The sequence below is a fragment of the Oncorhynchus clarkii genome, chromosome 3 (assembly GCF_045791955.1).
Source record: "Oncorhynchus clarkii lewisi isolate Uvic-CL-2024 chromosome 3, UVic_Ocla_1.0, whole genome shotgun sequence".
Classification (NCBI taxonomy): Eukaryota; Metazoa; Chordata; class Actinopteri; order Salmoniformes; family Salmonidae; genus Oncorhynchus; species Oncorhynchus clarkii.
Genome location: NC_092149.1, coordinates 5643200 through 5667658, shown reverse-complemented (window position 1 = coordinate 5667658; position 24459 = coordinate 5643200). Strand labels below are relative to the sequence as shown.

Genomic DNA, 24459 nt, shown 5'->3' with positions numbered 1-24459 from the left:
AGACTATTGGGCAGCTACAGGTATAGACTATTGGGCAGCTACAGGTATAGACTATAGGGCAGCTACAGGCATAGACTATTGGGCAGCTGGAGGCTTGATTGTTCCCTGTTTTTGTCTTTCTCTCCCCTTCTCCCTCTCTCTCTTTCCCCCTGCTCTCTCCCTCGCCTTCTCCCCCCTCTCTCTCCATCACTTCTCTCTCTCTCTCTCTCTCTCTCTCTCTCTCTCTCTCTCTCTCTCTCTCTCTCTCTCTCTCCATCGCTCCTCTCTCTCTCTCTCTCTCTCTCTCTCTCTCTCTCTATCATTCCTCTCTCTCTCCTTCTCCCAGCTCTTCTACCTGATCTATGACAATGAGGACTATGTTCGTCAGCTGGCCCGTCAGCCAGGCTGGCAGGATGTGTTAACTAAGCTCTATATGAAGGAGTCCTATGAGTCTCGTGGTCCCTCCCTGGCAGGCTCCAGCACCCACAGCTCCCTGGACCCCTCCTCCTCCCGCCCCCCTCTCAGGTAGGGATGAGTTCCATTAGTCGATTGAGGGAATCTGTATCGATTCGAAAAGTTGGGAAAAAAAAGTTATCAATAATAACTTATGTGATATTTTATATTTCTGGACAATAAACAAGATAGTTTCTGGATTCAGCTCTACCGCTGCTATAAATCAGTTAACATGTGTTCAGCTCTACCGCTGCTATAGATCAGTTAACATGTGTTCAGCTCTTCCCCTGCTATAGATCAGTTAACACACAACTCTTACTAAATGTTGAACTGCTCCCCTCTCAGGAGAGATCACAGCATGGTCATAGAGGACTCTCAGTACGCTCACACAGACGTCTTCCTCCCTTACACCTCGCCGGACGATGAAGAGGAGGAGGAGGGAGACGGCGAGGGCCTGGGAGCGAGGAATATCTCAGAGCGTTTCTCCGACCTCTCTCGGTCTTCCCCTAACAGCAGTGGAGGCACGTTGAAGGACTTTGACGACTCTCTCCAATTTAAGTCGTTTGACTCAGTAGAGCAGGGGAGCCGCTCGTCCTCCCTCTCCAACACCGTGGACATCCCCTCCGGTCGGCCCCAAGAGGAGGCTCTCTACCACCCTCTGTTCCCCTTCGGCACCTCGCCCTTTGAGCTGGAGCTGGGGGGTATGAGGGGTGAGACGGGGACATGGAACCACAACCCTGTGGGGGGTAGTCAGGCAGGCACCCCCTCCCCCCTGGAGCACAGCCGGTCGTTCCCCTCTCTGAGACCCAGGAAGAGCTCCAGTCTGTCCAACGTGCTGGACGACACCAACTATGGAACTGACCCCCGGGCAGCTGACACCATCTCCAACACCTCCAACCCACAGGTACTGCTGCCCTAACCTTGACCCTAACCACAGGTACTGCTGCCCTAACCTTGACCCTAACCACAGGTACTGCTGCCCTAACCTTGACCCTAACCACAGGTACTGCTGCCCTAACCTTGACCCTAACCACAGGTACTGTTATCCTAACCTTAAGCCTAACCACAGGTACTGCTGCCCTAACCTTAACCCTAACCACAGGTACTGTTATCCTAACCTTAACCTTAACCCTAACCACAGGTACTGTTATCCTAACCTTAACCTTAGCCCTAACCACAGGTACTGTTATCCTAACCTTAACCCTAACTTTAACCACTGGTACTGAGCATTCCCAGGAGGTATGTTGTGTGGTGTTTGAATAAACTGGACCAAAAGTGTTGAGTATGAAGCCCAGTGTCTTGTGCAATGTCCCGTATCCATAATGCTAACGGATTTCTCCTGAAATGTGTCAGTCAGAAAATCACAAGTATTAGCATCCCGTGAGCATGTTTCAGAGTCCACAGTCGTGATAGTCTGGTAGACTCTGTGACCCCCATCTGCGGGGGTCGCACAGCCTGACCTCGTACCTCAGAAAAATTCCCATCCAACGTGGCTCAGTGTACATGGCTCCTATTTAACCAACTTGGCTCAGTGTACATGACTCCTATTCAACCAACGTGGCTCAGTGTACATGACTCCTATTCAACCAATGTGGCTCAGTGTACATGACTCCTATTCAACCAGCGTGGCTCAGTGTACATGACTCCTATTCAACCAGCGTGGCTCAGTGTACATGACTCCTATTCAACCAACGTGGCTCAGTGTACATGACTCCTATTCAACCAATGTGGCTCAGTGTACATGACTCCTATTCAACCAGCGTGGCTCAGTGTACATGACTCCTATTCAACCAGCGTGGCTCAGTGTACATGACTCCTATTCAACCAGCGTGGCTCAGTGTACATGACTCCTATTCAACCAGCGTGGCTCAGTGTACATGACTCCTATTCAACCAGCGTGGCTCAGTGTACATGACTCCTATTCAACCAACATGGCTCAGTGTACATGACTCCTATTCAACCAGCGTGGCTCAGTGTACATGACTCCTATTCAACCAACGTGGCTCAGTGTACATGACTCCTATTCAACCAGCGTGGCTCAGTGTACATGACTCCTATTCAACCAGCGTGGCTCAGTGTACATGACTCCTATTCAACCAACGTGGCTCAGTGTACATGACTCCTATTCAACCAACGTGGCTCAGTGTACATGACTCCTATTCAACCAGCGTGGCTCAGTGTACATGACTCCTATTCAACCAACGTGGCTCAGTGTACATGACTCCTATTCAACCAACGTGGCTCAGTGTACATGACTCCTATTCAACCAGAGTGGCTCAGTGTACATGACTCCTATTCAACCAGCGTGGCTCAGTGTACATGACTCCTATTCAACCAACGTGGCTCAGTGTACATGACTCCTATTCAACCAACGTGGCTCAGTGTACATGACTCCTATTCAACCAGCGTGGCTCAGTGTACATGACTCCTATTCAACCAACGTGGCTCAGTGTACATGACTCCTATTCAACCAACGTGGCTCAGTGTACATGACTCCTATTCAACCAGCGTGGCTCAGTGTACATGACTCCTATTCAACTGAATGTGATGAGTCGTGCTGAGAATGAGGAAACTATTCAACCAACGGTCCAATATCCTAGAATACGGCTGTGCAGATGCCGCCGCGGTTTTAGTCCGTCTCCGACACAATGTACTGTATCTGTGTGTCTAACTGTGATTATGGTGTGTGTGTGTGTGTGTGTGTGTGTGTGTGTGTGTGTGTGTGTGTGTGTGTGTGTGTGTGTGTGTGTGTGTGTGTGTGTGTGTGTGTGTGTGTGTGTGTGTGTGTGTGTGTGTGTGTGTGTGTGTGTGGTCCCTTTCAGCAGATGCCAGAGGAGGAGCTGTGTAACCTGCTGACTAACATCGTGTTCTCTGTGCTGTGGTGCGGCAGCGGGTCGGAGGGGGGGGAGGACGCCGTGTGGAGGGAGAGGGGACAGGTCTTCTCTGTCCTCACCAAGCTGGGCTCCTCCTGCCAACTGGTCCGCCCGCCTGACCATATCAAATGCAGGTCAGTCGGTCTACAGCCACCCAGTCAGCTATTTAGTTAGCCAGCCAGCTATTTAGTTAGCCAGCCAGTCAGCTATTTAGTTAGCCAGCCAGTCAGCTATTTAGTTAGTTATCCAGTCAGCTATTTAGTTAGCCAACCAGCCAGCCAGTCAGTCAGCTATTTAGTTAGTTATCCAGTCAGCTATTTAGTTAGCCAGCCAGCCAGCCAGTCAGTCAGCTATTTAGTTGCCCAGCCAGCCAGTCAGTCAGTCGGCTATTTCGTTAGTTATCCAGTCAGCTATTTAGTTAGCCAGCCAGCCAGTCAGTCAGTCAGCTATTTAGTTAGCCAGCCAGCCAGCCAGCCAATCAGTCAGTCAGCTATTTAGTTAGTTATCCAGTCAGCTATTTAGTTAGCCAGCCAGTCAGTCAGTCAGCTATTTAGTTAGCCAGCCAGCCAGCTATTTAGTTAGTCAGTCAGTCAGCTATTTAGTTAGCCAGCCAGCCAGTCAGTCAGTCAGCTATTTAGTTAGTTATCCAGTCAGCTATTTAGTTAGCCAGCCAGCCAGCCAGCCAGCCAGTCAGCTATTTAGTTAGTTATCCAGTCAGCTATTTAGTTAGCCAGCCAGCCAGCCAGCCAGCCAGTCAGTCAGTCAGCTATTTAGTTAGTTATCCAGTCAGCTATTTAGTTAGCCAGTCAGTCAGTCAGCTATTTAGTTAGCCAGTCAGTCAGCTATTTAGTTAGCTAGCCAGCCAGTCAGTCAGCTATTTAGTTAGCTAGCCAGCCAGTCAGTCAGCTATTAAGTTAGCCAGTCAGTCAGCTATTTAGTTAGCTAGCCAGCCAGTCAGTCAGCTATTTAGTTAGCCAGTCAGTCAGCTATTTAGTTAGCTAGCCAGCCAGTCAGTCAGCTATTTAGTTAGCCAGCCAGCCAGTCAGTCAGTCAGTCAGCTATTTAGTTAGTTATCCAGTCAGCTATTTAGTTAGCCAGTCAGTCAGTCAGCTATTTAGTTAGCCAGCCAGCCAGCCAGCCAGCCAGCCAGCCAGCCAGTCAGTCAGTCAGTCAGATATTTAGTTAGTTATTCAGTCAGCTATTTAGTTAGTCAGCCAGCCAGCCAGTCAGTCAGATATTTAGTTAGTCAGCCAGTCAGCTATTTAGTTAGTCAGCCAGCCAGCCAGTCAGTCAGTGTCTGCATCCCAAATGGCACCCTATGGGCCCTGGTCAAACGTGTTGTTTGGGACCCAGGTTAGTCAGTCAGTCACTCCCACTGTCCTTGATATGCAACTCCCTCTGTCTCATGTCAGTAAACAGATTCATTTTGGTGACTTCAAACCAAGTTTTATTTGATCAAATGCTTGGTAAACAACAGGTGTGGACTAACAGTGAAGTGCTTACTGACGGGCCCTTCACAACCATGCAGAGAGAAACGGAATAACAATGAGGAACGATAACTAGGTACAAACACAGGGTACCAGTACTGAGTCCATGTGCAGGGTGAGAGATAATTGATAACTAGACTAGTACCGAGGCCAGTACTGAGTCCATGTGCAGGGATGAGAGATAATTGATAACTAGGCTAGTACAGAGGCCAGTACTGAGAACATGTGCAGGAGTAAGAGATCATTGATAACTAGGCTACATACACAGGGTACGAGTACTGAGTCCATGTGCAGGAGTAAGAGATAATTGATAACTAAGTACATACACAGGGTACCAGTACTGAGTCCATGTGCAGGAGTGAGAGATCATTGATAACTAAGTACATACACAGGGTACCAGTACTGAGTCCATGTGCAGGAGTAAGAGATAATTGATAACTAGGCTACATACACAGGGTACCAGTACTGAGTCCATGTGCAGGAGTAAGAGATCATTGATAACTAGGCTAGTACCAAGGCCAGTACTGAGTCCATGTGCAGGAGTGAGAGATCATTGATAACTAGGCTACATACACAGGGTACCAGTGATGTACTGGGCCGTACGCACTTCCCCCTGTAGCGCCTTGCGGTGGAATGCAGTCTGTCAAGATGCTCTCAATGGTGCAGCTGTAGAACTTTGAGGATCTGAGGACCCATGACACATCTTTACCGCCTCCTTAGGGGGAAGAGGCGTTGTCATGCCTCCTGAGGGGGAAGAGGCGTTGTCGTGCCTCCTGATGGGGAAGAGGCGTTGTCGTGCCTCCTGATGGGGAAGAGGCGTTGTCGTGCCTTCTGAGGGGGAAGAGTCGTTGTCGTGCCTCCTGAGGGGGAAGAGGCGTTGTCGTGCCTCCTGAGGGGGAAGAGGCGTTGTCGTGCCTCCTGAGGGGGAAGAGGCGTTGTCGTGCCTCCTGAGGGGGAAGAGGCGTTGTCGTGCCTCCTGAGGGGGAAGAGGCGTTGTCGTGCCTCCTGAGGGGGAAGAGGCGTTGTCGTGCCTCCTGAGGGGGAAGAGGCGTTGTCGTGCCTCCTGAGGGGGAAGAGGCGTTGTCGTGCCTCCTGAGGGGGAAGAGGCGTTGTCGTGCCTCCTGAGGGGGAAGAGGCGTTGTCGTGCCTCCTGAGGGGGAAGAGGCGTTGTCGTGCCTTCTGAGGGTGAAGAGGCGTTGTCGTGCCTCCTGAGGGGGAAGAGGCGTTGTCGTGCCTCCTGATGGGGAAGAGGCGTTGTCGTGCCTCCTGAGGGGGAAGAGGCGTTGTCGTGCCTCCTGAGGGGGAAGAGGCGTTGTCGTGCCTTCTGAGGGGGAAGAGGTGTTGTCGTGCCTCCTCAGGGGGAAGAGGCGTTGTCGTGCCTTCTGCGGGGGAAGAGGCGTTGTCGTGCCTTCTGAGGGGGAAGAGGCGTTGTCGTGCCTTCTGAGGGGGAAGAGGCGTTGTCGTGCCTTCTGAGGGGGAAGAGGCGGTGTCGTGCCTCCTGAGGGGGAAGAGGCGTTGTCGTGCCTCCTGAGGGTGAAGAGGCGTTGTCGTGCCTCCTCAGGGGGAAGAGGCGTTGTCGTGCCTTCTGAGGGGGAAGAGGCGTTGTCGTGCCTTCTGAGGGGGAAGAGGCGTTGTCGTGCCTTCTGAGGGGGAAGAGGCGTTGTCGTGCCTCCTGAGGGGGAAGAGGCGTTGTCGTGCCTTCTGAGGGGGAAGAGGCGTTGTCGTGCCTCCTGAGGGGGAAGAGGCGTTGTCGTGCCTCCTGAGGGGGAAGAGGCGTTGTCGTGCCTCCTGAGGGGGAAGAGGCGTTGTCGTGCCTTCTGAGGGGGATGAGGCGTTGTCGTGCCTTCTGAGGGGGAAGAGGCGTTGTCGTGCCTTCTGAGGGGGAAGAGGCGTTGTCGTGCCTCCTGAGGGGGAAGAGGCGTTGTCGTGCCTTCTGAGGGGGAAGAGGCATTGTCGTGCCTTCTTCATGACTGTGTGGGTGTGTGTGGATCATGTTAATTCCTTAGTGATGTGGACACCGAGGAACCTTGAAACTCTCGACCCGCTCCACTACAGCCACATCGAGGTAGATGGGGGCGTGCTTAGGCTCTCTGTTTCCTGTAGTCAGCGATCAGCTCATTTGTCTTGCAGATGTTGAGGGAGATTTTGTTGTCCTGATACCACACTGCAAGGTCACTGACCTCCCTATAGGCTGTCTCATCATCGTCATAGGTGATCAGGCCTACCACCGTCGTGTCGTCAGAAAAGGTAATGATGGTGTTTGAGTTATGCGTGGCCACGCAGTCGTGGGTGAACAGGGAGTACAGTAGGGTGTCAGTGTGGCGGATGTGTTGTTACCTACTCTTACCACCTGGGGGGCGGCCCGTCAGGAAGTCCAGGATCCAGTTGTAGAGGGAGGTGTTTACTACCAGGGTCCTTAGCTTAGTGATGAGCTTGGAGGGCACTAAGGTGTTGAACGCTGAGTTGTAGTCAATGACCAGCATTCTAACATAGGTGTTCCTCTTGTCCAGGTGGGAGAGGGCAGTGTGGAGTGCAATAGAGATTGCGTCATCTGTGGATCTGAACCATGACCAGCCTTTCAAAACATTTCATGGCTATAAATGTGAGTGCTACGGGGCGATAGTCATTTAGGCAGGTTACCTTGGCGTTCTTGGGCACAGGGACTATGGTGGTCTACTGGAAACATGTAGGTATTACTGGGTCAGGGAGAGGTTGAACATGTCAGTGAAGACACTTTCCAGTTGGTTGGTGCTTGCTCTGAGTATGTATCCTGGTAATCAGTCTGGCTCTGCGGCCTTGTGAATGTTAACCTGTTTAATGGTCGTACTCACATCAACCACAGAAATACACTTTTTTTCAGTTCTGTCCTGTTTTGGTTGAGCAAAATGTAGCCCTAAATGCTAACTGGCTAGTTAAATGTTGACTGGCTATTCTCCCTCCCTCCTTTCTGCTGTGTTTCTATCTCTCAGTCTGTTAGAGATGATGCTGGAGTCTTCTCTGTCAGACCTGAGGGACTCTCAGGGTGTCTCTCTACCATACTTCCCCAGTCTACTGCGTCTCCTCAGGCTGCTCCAGGACTTCCTCTTCTCAGAGGGAACAGACAACCAGGCCCTGTGGAGCGAGAAGGTACAGTACTGAACCATGGTCCACATGTTGTCTGCATCCCAAATGGCACCATATATTTCTATGTAGTGCACTACTTTTGACCAGGGTCCATAGGGCTCTGGTCAACAGTAGTGCACTATATAGGGAGTAGGGTGCCATTTGGGATGCAGACAATATCAGCCATGCTCAATTATTTGTGAATGTAAAATCCGTGATCTGATGGAATCCTTTTGCATAGGGTTGACCTTTGTACCAAACAGCCGAGAGAGAGAGACTATGGATGTGTGTCGAGTACGTGCCACTGAGATGAGAGTTTTGTCGGTACAAACCGTCCACTATATAAACCATATGTTGCGGATGTCTAACCTTGATTGCAGGAAAATATTACTCACCTGTTAGATGTAAAGTCCCCTGTTTAGGGGACCTGCGTGGTTCTGGTTCCAGTCCCGACCCATAGTTTCATTTAGAGATCCATCTGTGGACCCTGTAGATGGAAATGGCTTGCATTGAGCGCCAGCCCTAGTTCCCACGGACACAGTAGTATATTTTTTTGCGCCTATGTGACGTAGGATGTGAAATCTGAAACCACTTGAAGCTGAGATGTCCGTCCTACCGTTTTAATTGGCTCTTCCGACTGTCCGTCATCTCCTGGCTGGAACCCTATGTCACAGACACTGACAAAGCACATGCCTGCAATCCTTACATCGTAGCTCAACAAGAGAGTGGTTTATTCACTGTAGCACATTCAGAGATCCATTTACAGCCATTAATCTCATATCATTCCTAGATTTGAAACAAAAAAAAACACTTTCTGTTTCTCCTAGATGGACGATAATAATATGAGACGAAAGGCGAGTTGCTAACGTGTTCAGGAAGCCAGGCTAGAGGTGTGTGTGGCTCACAGCGGTGGGGGCCGATGTTTTGATCAAGAGAGACCTTTAGAAAATATGCACCTTTTCTCTGACACCAAAAATACAAAAATGTATTTTACAGTTGTAAGAAAGGTGAAGTGTTATAGTTAGTGGTTTTATAATCTGATTATACTATATTTAGAAAGCGTATAAGTCATTTCAAGCCTTATTCATACAGTTTTATTGAATAGGAAATACGTCATAAAATATTTCATATTTTCAATATTTGTATAATATTTGTACTGTGTATTTGAGCTTGTGTCCTCAAAAGTGACTTCATCTCAGCAATCTATAACTATTGTTTTTTCCCAGAAAGGTGAGATTGAACCTTTCTTGGAGTATGCAGCATTACTAGTTATTGTTTATGGTCCTCTCATGGTAAATAATACACATTCTGGGAGTAGGTAGATTACATTTTAGATTACATGTAGTTACATGTATTAACGGCACAGCTACTTCCTGTAATCGTGAATGTGTGTGTGTTTAATGTCAGTGGATGCGTCTCGTCTTCTGTGTTGGCTTTAGCTTGGCTACTGTTTTGAAGGATGTTTTGAACAGTAGTTCTAGCTATATCATTTAACTGTGTGGTAACCCGGTCTTGAGAATTGAGTCACTGTTATGTTGTTTTCTCGTATCTACATAATCGGCCCCTCGTGGGAATTGAATGAGAATGTGTTGTAGACTGTTAACAGGTGTGTTGTCGTCGTAGATCTTTGAGGGGGTGGTGAACCTCCTGGACAGACTACAGGCGTGGCACAGCACCCCTGGTACCCCCGGGGCTCTGGAGCTCAGAGAGATGGCTCAGATCGGCCTGCGCATCATCACCGGCTACATCCAGCAACAGGACTCACAGGTCAGTCACCTATGTTACGCTACGCCCACCTCCCTCTAGCCAAACTAGACTGGCTCAAACTCTGGCTTGCATGCCGAATGGCTCCCTATTCACTATATAGTGTACTACTTTTGACCAGAGCCCATAGGCTGAGATAGGGGTGGAATAGGGTGCTATTTGGGGAAACAACTTCTTTCTCCAAACTACATCCATTGAGGGCATAAGTCAACGCGTGGGTTTGAAAGTTTAAACTCCAAATGCCGTGGGACCAATCCCAATGCTCTGTCTGTCAGTACACATTTACTATCAAATAAATGCTGTGGGACCAATCCCAATGCTCTGTCTGTCAGTACACATTTACTATCAAATAAAGGTTAGACCTTTTGAGGGGAAGGTGTGTTTAGAACACCAGTCCTTCTATGGTGATCTATCAGTGCACAGAGAACATAGCTAGCATTCCTCCCGAGGAGTGTTGTGTAGGACGGGGCAGCTCTTCTCTGAGTTATAACTACTGTTGGGGTGCATCCCAAATGGTACCCTGTTCCCTACATAGTGCATAACTTTCTGGTCAGAGGTAGTGCACTATGTAGGGAATGGGGTGCTATTTTGCACTCCTGTAGGAGTAGTATCAAGTGGTCATAAATAAATGGTCCAAAATGTTCCTTTAAGCGTAGGGATTTGTTTATTTATTTTTGAATGGAGCAAAGCTTTTTCCATCCACTTGTATTGTTGTTGTGTGTTTTGTTAGTATTAGTACCCCACTTAAAAAATACATCAGCTGGAATAATAATATTAGGTTTGTGTACTGATGAAACATTTACTAGGACTTCTGTTGATTTTAAGACCTGTGAGAATACTTTTGACGTGGAGCCTAATTTGCTTTTTGACCAAATCATTTCTCTCTCTCTGTGTCTCTCTCTGTTTCTCTCTCTGTCTCTCTGTCTCTGTGTCTCTCTCTGTTTCTCTCTCTGTGTCTCTATGTCTCTGTGTCTCTCTCTGTTTCTCTCTCTGTGTCTCTCTGTCTCTGTGTCTCTCTGTCTCTGTGTCTCTGTCTCTCTCCCTTCCCTCTCTCCCCAGGTGTCTGTAATGGCCTGCGTTAAACTCCACAGCCTCCTGCAGACAGTTCTATCTCTGGGCTGGGACGAGGTGTGCTTCCTGCTGGGGCGACTAGGTGCCCCCCTGTGGCCCGGCGGGGTAATGGAGGTACATTTACGTTGGACATTTGTCATTTTAGCAGACGCCCTTATCCAGAGAGACTTAGTTAATGCATTCAACTAAAGTAGGCAAGACGACCACATACATCGTCATTGCAATTAAAACATTCCTCAATAAAGCAGCCATTTGCTAAGTCGGTGCTCGTGAGAGACCTTTTACTGTGAGAACATATTGACATCTGTTATTCTGGTGTTTCCAGTCTTATCACTGGCTTTACACTAGTAAATAAAGACAAGTACGACTGCTAGTGTAAGAAAGACAAGTACGACTGCTAGTGTAAGAAAGACAAGTACGACTGCTAGTGTAAGAAAGACAAGTACGACTGCTAGTGTAAGAAAGACAAGTACGACTGCTAGTGTAAGAAAGACAAGTACGACTGCTAGTGTAAGAAAGACAAGTACGACAGTAAGGTGTTTTTTTATTTTTAGGCGGGCCCCAACGGAGGACACACGGAGACCTTTTCTCAGCTCGTGCCCATCGTGCGTACCCTCCTGGACCAACACGCTGACCCCGTGACCCTGCACGGCCTGCTGCCCAGCCTGCCAGTCACCAACGGCAGCCCCACCTTCGCCCAGGACCTCCAGAGCTACAGCCACACAGTAGAGTGGCTGGACTTCTACCAACGCCACGTCAGTACTGCTCAACCTTCATCTATCTTCTTCTTTATATAGGCTGTATCCCTAATGGCACACTATTCCCTATATAGTGCACTACATTTGACCAGGGCCTTACAGACGGGTTGGTTGTTTAGCAACAAAACCAACGGGTGCGCAGCCTAACAGACAGGGTTGGCTTAGATTGTTAACAACATGTAAACTATATTTCATCTCAGTGTTTATTGAAACTGAATATATGAGCACAAGGAGTTATGTTTGTTTCTAAAATCCATTGTTGCAGTTGTAGGTTAGCTAGCTAAGGAACTTGAGCCATATTAGCATAGACATGACATCAGTCAAACACGTCAAAACAGAACACGGTATCAAGAACAACATAAAACTAGCTGAAACGAGCTGAAACGAGCTGAAATGAGTTGAAACGAGCTGAAACGAGCTGAAACGAGTTGAAACCAGCTGAAACGAGTTGAAACCAGCTGAAACTAGCTGAAACTAGCTGAAACCAGCTGAAACCAGCTGAAACTAGCCACCTACGATTCCCCATATGACAGCTTGTTGCTCGCTATCTGACCATCCAGAATCACAACATCACACAGCCTTCTGCCCCATGGAAGCCATTTGGGACGTGATTTATTTCACACGGACAATTAATAATAAAGGTATTTTTTTAAGGACTGGGTCAGTCCCACTACTTTCTTTAATTTTGTTTTGCTTTTTGTATTGAAGCGATAGTAAACTGTTTGAAAGACAGGGATGGGTGAGTGAAATGGCAGTGGGACGGATTCCAACCCACGCCGACTCTGGTATACCTGTGTGTCGTAACGGCTGGACCACACAGGCCATGGACAATGGATTATAGTCAACGTCTCAGACAGTGTCGTATTAAAACATTTAAAAATAAAAATGTTTTTTATTTAATTAACCGGGTAGACCAGTTGAGAAAAAGTTCTCATTTCCAACTGCAACCTGGCCAAGATAAAGCAAAGCAGTGCGACACAAACAACAACACAGGAACACATGGAATAAACAAACATACAATCAAGTATGTTGGACAGCTCATTTTCCTCAGTAGTTCCTGGACAGGCTAAAAAACATTAGCTTGTACACTTCTCTTCTTTAGTTCAGAAACTAAACTGAGTCCGTAGGTTCTACTACTAAACGCGGTGTTGACGTTTTGTCTCTTCTCTTCTTTAGTTCAGAAACTAAACTGAGTCCGTAGGTTCTTCTACTAAACGCGGTGTTGACGTTTTGTCTCTTCTCTCAGGCTAGTATTTCTAGACAGGCTGATGTCACATCCTCCTTTCTGCCTCAGAGTGAAAACTAAACCAGGGACAGATAATCTGTCTGTTCAGTGTCCTCCTCTCATTATTTACCTCTTAATCTACACACTGGAGGTACGTGGATGGAAGGCCAGGATTTTGTCCAGGAGAGTGGCTTCTCTTCCAGGTTAGAAATGAGAACAGAATCGGAACGCTTTCCTTGTATTTACCGTGTGAATTTAATGGAAGAGAAGTCACCTAGCAGACCAAGAGGTTTGAGGATATGAAGCCAAACAGACGTCTACCCACTTGGTTCAGCTGAGGATTTATTATAAATGTGTGTGACGGTGAATAATCACAAATCTGTTTTGTTTAGATATCTTGTAAATAGAAAATGTCATAGATCTGGCAGTAGAGCCCAGTTTTGACCTTTGCTCCCAGTCTGAGTCAGAGGGGTTGGGTTAAACGCAGAAGACACATTTCAGTTGAATGCATTCAGTTGTACAACTGACTAGGTATCCCTCTTTCCCAGTCTCTGAGCAACAGTTTGTCTGTGTGTTTGTGCGTGTGTGCCCATTTATCAGCTTAGGTCCATTACCTTTAGGGCCTTTACCAATGTGAAATGTAGTATATAACATTACAGTATATAATGAATAGGTAGTATATAACATTACTGTATAGGTAGTATATTACATTACTGTATATAATTAATAGGTAGTATATAACATTACAGTATATAATTAATAGGTAGTATATAACATTACAGTATATAATTAATAGGTAGTATATAACATTACTGTATATAATTAATAGGTAGTATATAACATTACAGTATATAATTAATAGGTAGTATATAACATTACAGTATATAATTAATAGGTAGTATATAACATTACAGTATATAATTAATAGGTAGTATATAACATTACAGTATACAATTAATAGGTAGTATATAACATTACAGTATATAATTAATAGGTAGTATATAACATTACAGTATATAATTAATAGGTAGTATATAACATTACTGTATATAATTAATAGGTAGTATATAACATTACAGTATATAATTAATAGGTAGTATATAACATTACTGTATATAATGAATAGGTAGTATATAACATTACAGTATATAAGGAATAGGTAGTATGTAACATTACTGTATAGGTAGTATATAACATTACAGTATATAATTAATAGGTAGTATATAACATTACTGTATATAATGAATAGGTAGTATATAACATTACAGTATATAAGAAATAGGTAGTATGTAACATTACTGTATAGGTAGTATATAACATTACAGTATATAATGTGTAGGTAGTATATAACATTACAGTATATAATGTATAGGTAGTATATAACATTACAGTATATCATGTATAGGTAGTATATAACATTACTGTATATAATGTATAGGTAGTATATAACATTACTGTATATAATGTGTGTATGTAATGTGTAGGTAGTATATAACATTACTGTATATAATGAATAGGTAGTATATAACATTACTGTATATAATGTGTGTATGTAATGTGTAGGTAGTATATAACATTACTGTATATAATGTGTGTATATAATGTGTAGGTAGTATATAACATTACTGTATATAATGTGTATATGTAATGTGTAGGTAGTATATAACATTACTGTATATAATGTGTGTATATAATGTGTAGGTAGTATATAACATTACTGTATATAATGTGTATATGTAATGAATAGGTAGTATATAACATTACTGTATATAATGTGTGTATGTAATGTGTAGGTAGTATATAACATTACTGTATATAATGTGTAGGTAGTATATAACATTACTGTATATAATGTGTGTATGTAATGTATAGGTAGTATATAACATTACTGTATATAATGTGTGTATGTAATGTATAGGTAGTATATAACATTACAGTATAGGTAGTATATAACATTACAGTATATAATGTGTAGGTAGTATATAACATTACAGTATATAATGTATAGGTAGTATATAACATTACAGTATATCATGTATAGGTAGTATATAACATTACTGTATATAATGTATAGGTAGTATATAACATTACTGTATATAATGTGTGTATGTAATGTGTAGGTAGTATATAACATTACTGTATATAATGTGTAGGTAGTATATAACATTACTGTATGTAATGTGTAGGTAGTATATAACATTACTGTATATAATGTGTGTATGTAATGTATAGGTAGTATATAACATTACTGTATATAATGTGTGTATGTAATGTATAGGTAGTATATAACATTACTGTATATAATGTGTATATGTAATGTGTAGGTAGTATATACCATTACTGTATATAATGTGTAGGTAGTATATAACATTACTGTATGTAATGTGTAGGTAGTATATAACATTACTGTATATAATGTGTGTATGTAATGTGTAGGTAGTATATAACATTACTGTATATAATGTGTAGGTAGTATGTAACATTACTGTATATAATGTGTGTATATAATGTGTAGGTAGTATATAACATTACTGTATATAATGTGTGTATGTAATGCATAGGTAGTATATAACATTACTGTATATAATGTGTAGGTAGTGTGTAACATTACTGTATATAATGTATAGGTAGTATACAACATTACTGTATGTAATGTGTGTATGTAATGTGTAGGTAGTATATAACATTACTGTATGTAATGTGTAGGTGCAGCCCACCATGGAGCAGTATGAACTGGATCAGTTTGGGAAGAGTCATGACCTCATGTCTAACTTCTGGAACTCGTGCTTTGATGACCTGATGAGCACTGCCATACGGCGGGACAAAGAGAGGACCTACAGCAAAGACAAGTTCCAGGTAAACTATGCTACTGGCAGGCCTGGTACTCTTATGAGGTCATAGTACAGCCCACTGTACTCCATTATGACATAACCTCCATTATGACATAACCTCCATTATGACATAACCTCCATTATGACATTAATAATATCAAGTCAATATTATGTGTCTTGAAAGTTGTTTTTGTTCAGCTAGTTATACTGTCTTCATTATATTGTGGTGATCTGGAGTATTGTCAGCCCAGTAGAACTTGGTTTGTGCTCGTATTACTGATGGGTCACTAATCGTCAGGTATTTCTGTGTGTGCGCGTGTTCGTGTGTGCTCATGGGGTCTGTGCGTGCTCTTACAGGAGGTGATAGTGGACCCGTACCTGAGGCGGGTCCGCAGTGAAAACAGCCGTTACCACAGTGGTCAGAAACAGAGCTCCGGCCAGCAGGGAGTAGTGTGGCGCCACTGGGAGTCCCTCCGCAGGCTGCTCACCAGCGAGAGAGGGGCCTGGGCACACAGGTCTGACTCTATCCTATCTATATCTATGATTCCGTCCCAAATGGCACCCTATTCCCTATATAGTGATCTACTTTTGACCAAGGCCCATAGGGCTAATGGCACCCTATTCCCTGTATAGTGATCTACTTTTGACCGAGGCCCATAGGGCTAATGGCACCCTATTCCATAGTAAGGTGTATATATCTAGGCTCTGGTTACCTTCCCCATGTCCTAACATTAAAGGAGTAGTTCATTATTTTTACAACATGACATTAGCTGGTTCCTCACCCTGAAAGTAGTCTATGGGCCAGGAGAAACTGGAATCTATGGTGCAGTTATCTTTAATCAACCCTTTTCAAACGTCAGCTAACTTTAGCCACCGCTAGCTACAAATCAATGGATGTGATGGGGGCATGTTTAGAAACAAATACTGTCCAAGTCACCTGACATCAACTCCATATTTGGTTTGATGTTACTTGGTTTGAGTTACTTTAAGAGGATTTGGCCATGTAAAAGATAAACATGCTCACCCCCCATCACTTCCATTGATTTTTAGCTAGCGGTTGCTAAAGTTAGCTTAGGTTTGTAATGACTGTTTCTCCTGGCTCATAGGCTACTTTCAAGGTGAGGAACCATCTAACATCATGTTGTAAAATAGTGAACAACTCCTTTAACCATTAGGGGTTAAAGTGCAAAACTGACCCTAGATCAACATATAATGGGAGCTTTGCCCTGCACCAGATGGACTCGACTACTAATGTCATCATATGTTGTAAGCTTTGTTGTGGTGCTTTGTGCCTGACTGGAATCTACTGTGATTTGTACCTCAGAGTCCCACTAGAGGTGAAATGGAAGTTGTCCAGCGCGGAGACGTATTCTAAGATGCGTCTGAAACTAGTGCCTAACTACCAGTACGACACTCACCAGGAAGCCAGCGCCTTCAGAGACAACATGGGTACGCCTTATGAGATGACAACTATACATCGCATGTTAGGACTTTATGTTCTTTGCCCAGTTATGACGTCGTAGCCATGTCTAACAGATTTCAGTGAATTGCTTTTGTTGAGCAGAAGCAAGTTACCAATCTAAATTGGTAGGTGATCTGTTTTCGTGTGCAGGTTAGCACCGGGCACTGCTGTGTTTTGAAAATGTGTTTTAAAAATCTGTGTTCAGGTAACATTAGATTAGAAGACCTTTATTTTCCTAAGATTGGGGAATTCATTTGGCATTAAGCTTCACAACATCAGAAAAAAAAGAGGTATCATCCTGAATCTCTGCTCAGGTAATATAGGTCTGTGAGAGTGTGTTCAGGTAATATAGGTCTGTGAGAGTGTGCTCAGGTAATATAGGTCTGTGAGAGTGTGCTCAGGTAATATAAGTCTGTGAGAGTGTGCTCAGGTAATATAGGTCTGTGAGAGTGTGCTCAGGTAATATAGGTCTGTGAGAGTGTGCTCAGGTAATATAGGTCTGTGAGAGTGTGCTCAGGTAATATAGGTCTGTGAGAGTGTGCTCAGGTAATATAGGTCTGTGAGAGTGTGCTCAGGTAATATAGGTCTGTGAGAGTGTGCTCAGGTAATATAGGTCTGTGAGAGTGTGCTCATGTAATATAGGTCTGTGAGAGTGTGCTCAGGTTCAGTAGAATGTATTGTCTGTCTGCATCTCTCCACATCAGGAGCTGATAGTCCTCGCAGTTCAGAACCCCTCCCATTGGCTGTTGCCAAGGAGGCCAAAGTGAGTGACATGGAGGATGACCAGTTAGGAGAAGAGGACATTGTCTTTCTGGACAATAAGTGAGTGACTTGATCTCCACCCCCCTACCCACTCCACATATCAACCTCAGCACCAACTAGTAAAATAATCAGCAAGCCCTTGGTTAGTTGAATCAGAAATGCTAGTGGTGAAATATTCATCTGATACATGTCTTTTCTCTAACGGTTCCTCAGGGTGGAGGGGGAGGACGACAGTCAGAAGGAGAAGCTGGTTCTGTCAGAGGACTGTGAACTCATCACCATCGTGGCGGTGATTCCGGGACGACTGGAGGTCACCACACATCACCTGTACTTCTACGACGCCAGCAGCGAGAAGGAGGAGACGGAAGAGGGTGAGGACATAAAGACGTCTGGCAATGAACACTATGGGGCAGTTTCCCAGACACAGATTAAATCTAGTCTTGAGACCGTAAAGCTATATCAATGGAGATTCTCCATTCAGCAGGCTTCTTAGTCCAGACCCAGGCTTCATCTGACCAGAGGATCTGTCTTTGTGTATGCATCATTCCCCAGTCACAGTAAAGAACAGTCACTGCTGACATCATGATACAATTGAATCTGAAAGAGTTGTTGTTGACAAACTTCTATCTATCCAGGAATTGGTTTTGATTTCAAGCGGCCCCTGTCTCAGCTGAGAGAGGTGCACCTGAGACGCTACAACCTGCGTCGCTCTGCTGTGGAGCTGTTCTTCATCGACCAGTCACACTACTTCATCAACTTCAAGAAGAAGGTGTGTCTCTAGTCTAACTGCTAGATTCAAGGGCCTGAGGGCTTAGTACAGTGAAGGCTAATGAGGGGAAGATGCTCCCAGTAATGGCTGGAATATCAAACACAAGGAAACCATGCCTTTGTTGTGGCTGATACCATGCCGTTTCCAGCCGAGCCACGTCCTCCGATTTAACGTGGCACCAGCCACCACTGTCTTTGTACCACAGTGTTGATCCCAATACCTGTAAAAGATGTGGAATTGTATCATTATTTGACACTAATGATAATGCGAAGTGATATGAAAAGGACCAGTGTATGAGACATGTATAACCTGACCCCGACCTCCCTCCCCAGGTGAGGAACATGGTGTACTCTAGGATCCTGGGGCTGCGGCCCCCCAACCTCTTCTATTTCGGCTCCCGCTCTCCTCAGGAGCTCCTCAAGGCTTCTGGACTCACACAGGTACAGCTCATAACTGTCTGCATCGCAAATGGGACTCTATTCCCTATGTAGGGCCCATAGGGCTCTGGTCAAAAGCAGTGCACTATGTAGGGAGTAGGGTGCAGTTTGGGATGCAACCTGTGTGTTACACAGATAACTATTGATTCAGTAAGGACCTACTGCCTCAGCCTACTGCCTCAGCCTACTGCCTCAGCCTACTGCCTCAGCCTACTACCTCAGCCTACTGCCTCAGCCTACTGCCTCAGCCTACTGCCTCAGCCTACTGCCTCAGCCTACTGCCTCAGCCTACATCTTAATGATTGAGTCTCAGATGATGATGTCAAACATGTCAACTAAACTAAGAGGAAGCTAACTGTTTGTGTTTGTCATTAGAGATGGGTATGCAGAGAGGAAGCTAACTGTTTGTGTTTGTCATTAGAGATGGGTATGCAGAGAGGAAGCTAACTGTTTGTGTTTGTCATTAGAGATGGGTATGCAGAGAGGAAGCTAACTGTTTGTGTTTGTCATTAGAGATGGGTATGCAGAGAGGAAGCTAACTGTTTGTGTTTGTCATTAGAGATGGGTATGCAGAGAGGAAGCTAACTGTTTGTGTTTGTCATTAGAGATGGGTATGCAGAGAGGAAGCTAACTGTTTGTGTTTGTCAATAGAGATGGGTATGCAGAGAGGAAGCTAACTGTTTGTGTTTGTCATTAGAGATGGGTATGCAGAGAGGAAGCTAACTGTTTGTGTTTGTCATTAGAGATGGGTATGCAGAGAGGAAGCTAACTGTTTGTGTTTGTCATTAGAGATGGGTATGCAGAGAGGAAGCTAACTGTTTGTGTTTGTCATTAGAGATGGGTATGCAGAGAGGAAGCTAACTGTTTGTGTTTGTCATTAGAGATGGGTATGCAGAGAGGAAGCTAACTGTTTGTGTTTTGTCATTAGAGATGGGTATGCAGAGAGGAAGCTAACTGTTTGTGTTTGTCATTAGAGATGGGTATGCAGAGAGGAAGCTAACTGTTTGTGTTTGTCATTAGAGATGGGTATGCAGAGAGGAAGCTAACTGTTTGTGTTTGTCATTAGAGATGGGTATGCAGAGAGGAAGCTAACTGTTTGTGTTTGTCATTAGAGATGGGTATGCAGAGAGGAAGCTAACTGTTTGTGTTTGTCATTAGAGATGGGTATGCAGAGAGGAAGCTAACTGTTTGTGTTTGTCAATAGAGATGGGTATGCAGAGAGGAAGCTAACTGTTTGTGTTTGTCATTAGAGATGGGTATGCAGAGAGGAAGCTAACTGTTTGTGTTTTGTCAATAGAGATGGGTATGCAGAGAGGAAGCTAACTGTTTGTCATTAGAGATGGGTATGCAGAGAGGAAGCTAACTGTTTGTGTTTTGTCAATAGAGATGGGTATGCAGAGAGATTTCCAACTTTGAATATCTGATGCAACTGAACACCATCTCTGGACGTACCTACAACGACCTGTCTCAGTACCCTGTGGTAAGTCCCTGTCCCGTAAACCAGGGAGGGAGGGATGAATGAAATGAATAAACAGAATAATCAATTAACAGAATAATCAACAAATGAATGAATCATTGAATCTATGAATGAATGAATGAATGAACAGAAGAATCAACAAACAAATGAATCATTGAATCTATGAATGAATGAATGAACATAAGAATAAACAAACAAATGAATCATGAATGCAGGAACAAATGAGCGAACAGCATTCATGCTGTAGTCCAGTCTAATCTAAGGGTGTCCCTGGGTTGGGTTGGGTCCAGTTCCCATGGGTGCTGAGTGACTACACCTCTCCAGATCTGGACCTGGAGAACCCAGCCGTGTTCAGAGACCTGTCCAAACCCATGGGAGTAGTCAACCCCCGCCACGCACAGAACGTCAGGGAGAAGTGAGTACTGCAGTGACCTCGCACAGAGAACTCCAGGGCTTTGTCCCAAATGTCACCCTGTTTCCTATGTGCACTAGGTCACTATTTATAACCAGGGAATAGGTGGCTCTGGTCAAAAGTAGATCCACTATGTAGGGAAGATGATGCTTTGGGACGCAGACCAGATCATCTCCAGTTCTGTTTAAACACCAAGCTCATCCTAATATATGTGTTGTGTGATCTGAATTCAGTCTGTTTTATAATGACCAGTATTATACACAGCCTACGTGCTCCACAAATACACTGTGTTACTGCCTGTGTTTCATGTTGAATTCATTATTGTTCCTGTTAATGCAGGGTACCATTTGAATCATTGTGTCTTGTCTGATCAGGTATGAGAGCTTTGAGGACTCAACGGGCACCATAGATAAGTTCCACTATGGAACACACTACTCTAACGCTGCAGGAGTCATGCACTACATGATCCGTATGGAGCCCTTCACTACCCTCCACATCCAGCTGCAGAGTGGCAGGTACAGTAACCCTCCACTACCCTCCACATCCAGCTGTAGGTACAGTAACCCTTCACTACCCTCCTCATCCAGCTGTAGGTACAGTAACCCTCCACTACCCTCCACATCCAGCTGTAGGTACAGTAACCCTCCACTACCCTCCTCATCCAGCTGTAGGTACAGTAACCCTCCACTACCCTCCACATCCAGCTGTAGGTACAGTAACCCTTCACTACCCTCCTCATCCAGCTGTAGGTACAGTAACCCTTCACTACCCTCCTCATCCAGCTGTAGGTACAGTAACCCTCCACTACCCTCCTCATCCAGCTGTAGGTACAGTAACCCTCCACTACCCTCCTCATCCAGCTGTAGGTACAGTAACCCTTCACTACCCTCCTCATCCAGCTGTAGGTACAGTAACCCTCCACTACCCTCCTCATCCAGCTGTAGGTACAGTAACCCTTCACTACCCTCCACATCCAGCTGTAGGTACAGTAACCCTTCACTACCCTCCTCATCCAGCTGTAGGTACAGTAACCCTCCACTACCCTCCTCATCCAGCTGTAGGTACAGTAACCCTTCACTACCCTCCTCATCCAGCTGTAGGTACAGTAACCCTTCACTACCCTCCTCATCCAGCTGTAGGTACAGTAACCCTCCACTACCCTCCACATCCAGCTGCAGAGTGGCAGGTACAGTAACCCTCCACTACCCTCCTCATCCAGCTGTATGTACAGTAACCCTCCACTACCCTCCTCATCCAGCTGTAGGTACAGTAACCCTCCACTACCCTCCTCATCCAGCTGCAGAGTGGCAGGTACAGTAACCCTCCACTACCCTCCTCATCCAGCTGCAGAGTGGCAGGTACAGTAACCCTTCACTACCCTCCTCATCCAGCTGTAGGTACAGTAACCCTTCACTACCCTCCTCATCCAGCTGTAGGTACAGTAACCCTTCACTACCCTCCTCATCCAGCTGCAGAGTGGCAGGTACAGTAACCCTCCACTACCCTCCTCATCCAGCTGTAGGTACAGTAACCCTTCACTACCCTCCTCATCCAGCTGTAGGTACAGTAACCCTTCACTACCCTCCTCATCCAGCTGCAGAGTGGCAGGTACAGTAACTCTCCACTACCCTCCACATCCAGCTGTAGGTACAGTAACCCTTCACTACCCTCCTCATCCAGCTGCAGAGTGGCAGGTACAGTAACCCTCCACTACCCTCCTCATCCAGCTGTAGGTACAGTAACCCTTCACTACCCTCCTCATCCAGCTGCAGAGTGGCAGGTACAGTAACCCTCCACTACCCTCCTCATCCAGCTGTAGGTACAGTAACCCTTCACTACCCTCCTCATCCAGCTATAGGTACAGTAACCCTCCACTACCCTCCTCATCCAGCTGTAGGTACAGTAACCCTTCACTACCCTCCTCATCCAGCTGTAGGTACAGTAACCCTTCACTACCCTCCACATCCAGCTGTAGGTACAGTAACCCTTCACTACCCTCCTCATCCAGCTGCAGAGTGGCAGATACAGTAACCCTCCACTACCCTCCTCATCCAGCTGTAGGTACAGTAACCCTTCACTACCCTCCACATCCAGCTGCAGAGTGGCAGGTACAGTAACCCTTCACTACCCTCCTCATCCAGCTGTAGGTACAGTAACCCTCCACTACCCTCCTCATCCAGCTGTAGGTACAGTAACCTCCACTACCCTCCACATCCAGCTGTAGGTACAGCAGGGGTGTGTGTATATGGGGTTGTTTGAAGACACAAGTGTGTATCAGGGTAGTGTATGGAGCTGTGGAAGGGGGTGTGGTGGTGTTTGAAGTTGTATGACGGAGTAACGTATTACAGTGTGGTTCCTGGCTGTGTTACATTTGAACAGTGTGGTATCTGGCCGTGTGTGTTACATTTGAACAGTGTGGTACCTGGCCGTGTGTGTTACATTTGAACAGTGTGGTACCTGGCCGTGTGTGTTACATTTGAACAGTGTGGTTCCTGGCCGTGTGTGTTACATTTGAACAGTGTGGTTCCTGGCCGTGTGTGTTACATTTGAACAGTGTGGTTCCTGGCCGTGTTACATTTGAACAGTGTGGTACCTGGCCGTGTTACATTTGAACAGTGTGGTATCTGGCCGTGTGTGTTACATTTGAACAGTGTGGTTCCTGGCCGTGTGTGTTACATTTGAACAGTGTGGTACCTGGCCGTGTGTGTTACATTTGAACAGTGTGGTACCTGGCCGTGTTACATTTGAACAGTGTGGTTCCTGGCCGTGTGTGTTACATTTGAACAGTGTGGTACCTGGCCGTGTTACATTTGAACAGTGTGGTACCTGGCCGTGTGTGTTACATTTGAACAGTGTGGTACCTGGCCGTGTGTGTTACATTTGAACAGTGTGGTTCCTGGCCGTGTGTGTTACATTTGAACAGTGTGGTTCCTGGCCGTGTGTGTTACATTTGAACAGTGTGGTTCTTGGCCGTGTGTGTTACATTTGAACAGTGTGGTTCCTGGCCGTGTGTGTTACATTTGAACAGTGTGGTTCCTGGCCGTGTGTGTTTCATTTGAACAGTGTGGTTCCTGGCCGTGTTACATTTGAACAGTGTGGTTCCTGGCCGTGTGTGTTACATTTGAACAGTGTGGTTCCTGGTCGTGTGTGTTACATTTGAACAGTGTGGTTCCTGGCCGTGTGTGTTACATTTGAACAGTGTGGTACCTGGCTGTGTGTGTTACATTTGAACAGTGTGGTTCCTGGCCGTGTGTGTTACATTTGAACAGTGTGGTTCCTGGCCGTGTTACATTTGAACAGTGTGGTACCTGGCCGTGTTACATTTGAACAGTGTGGTACCTGGCCGTGTTACATTTGAACAGTGTGGTTCCTGGCCGTGTTACATTTGAACAGTGTGGTACCTGGCCGTGTTACATTTGAACAGTGTGGTTCCTGGCCTTGTTACATTTGAACAGTGTGGTACCTGGCCGTGTTACATTTGAACAGTGTGGTTCCTGGCCGTGTTACATTTGAACAGTGTGGTTCCTGGCCGTGTGTGTTTCATTTGAACAGTGTGGTTCCTGGCCGTGTGTGTTTCATTTGAACAGTGTGGTTCCT

The 24459-nt window shown here is 45.6% G+C and overlaps 1 protein-coding gene across 1 annotated transcript in view; it reads left to right on the top strand.

Annotated features, from left to right (window-relative positions):
• Positions 1–24459, top strand: part of LOC139386945 (neurobeachin-like 2) — a 129852-nt gene that overhangs the window by 87160 nt on the left and 18233 nt on the right. Inside the window, exons 30-46 of the mRNA XM_071132852.1 lie at positions 326–504; positions 778–1336; positions 3258–3439; positions 7762–7918; positions 9518–9661; positions 10718–10843; positions 11284–11484; positions 15419–15568; positions 15901–16058; positions 16868–16992; positions 17710–17827; positions 17981–18138; positions 18403–18536; positions 18869–18976; positions 20358–20453; positions 20741–20865; positions 21237–21377. Of these exons, the coding sequence (XP_070988953.1) occupies positions 326–504; positions 778–1336; positions 3258–3439; positions 7762–7918; positions 9518–9661; positions 10718–10843; positions 11284–11484; positions 15419–15568; positions 15901–16058; positions 16868–16992; positions 17710–17827; positions 17981–18138; positions 18403–18536; positions 18869–18976; positions 20358–20453; positions 20741–20865; positions 21237–21377 (2861 nt within the window). The remainder of the gene's footprint in view (positions 1–325; positions 505–777; positions 1337–3257; positions 3440–7761; positions 7919–9517; positions 9662–10717; positions 10844–11283; positions 11485–15418; positions 15569–15900; positions 16059–16867; positions 16993–17709; positions 17828–17980; positions 18139–18402; positions 18537–18868; positions 18977–20357; positions 20454–20740; positions 20866–21236; positions 21378–24459) is intronic.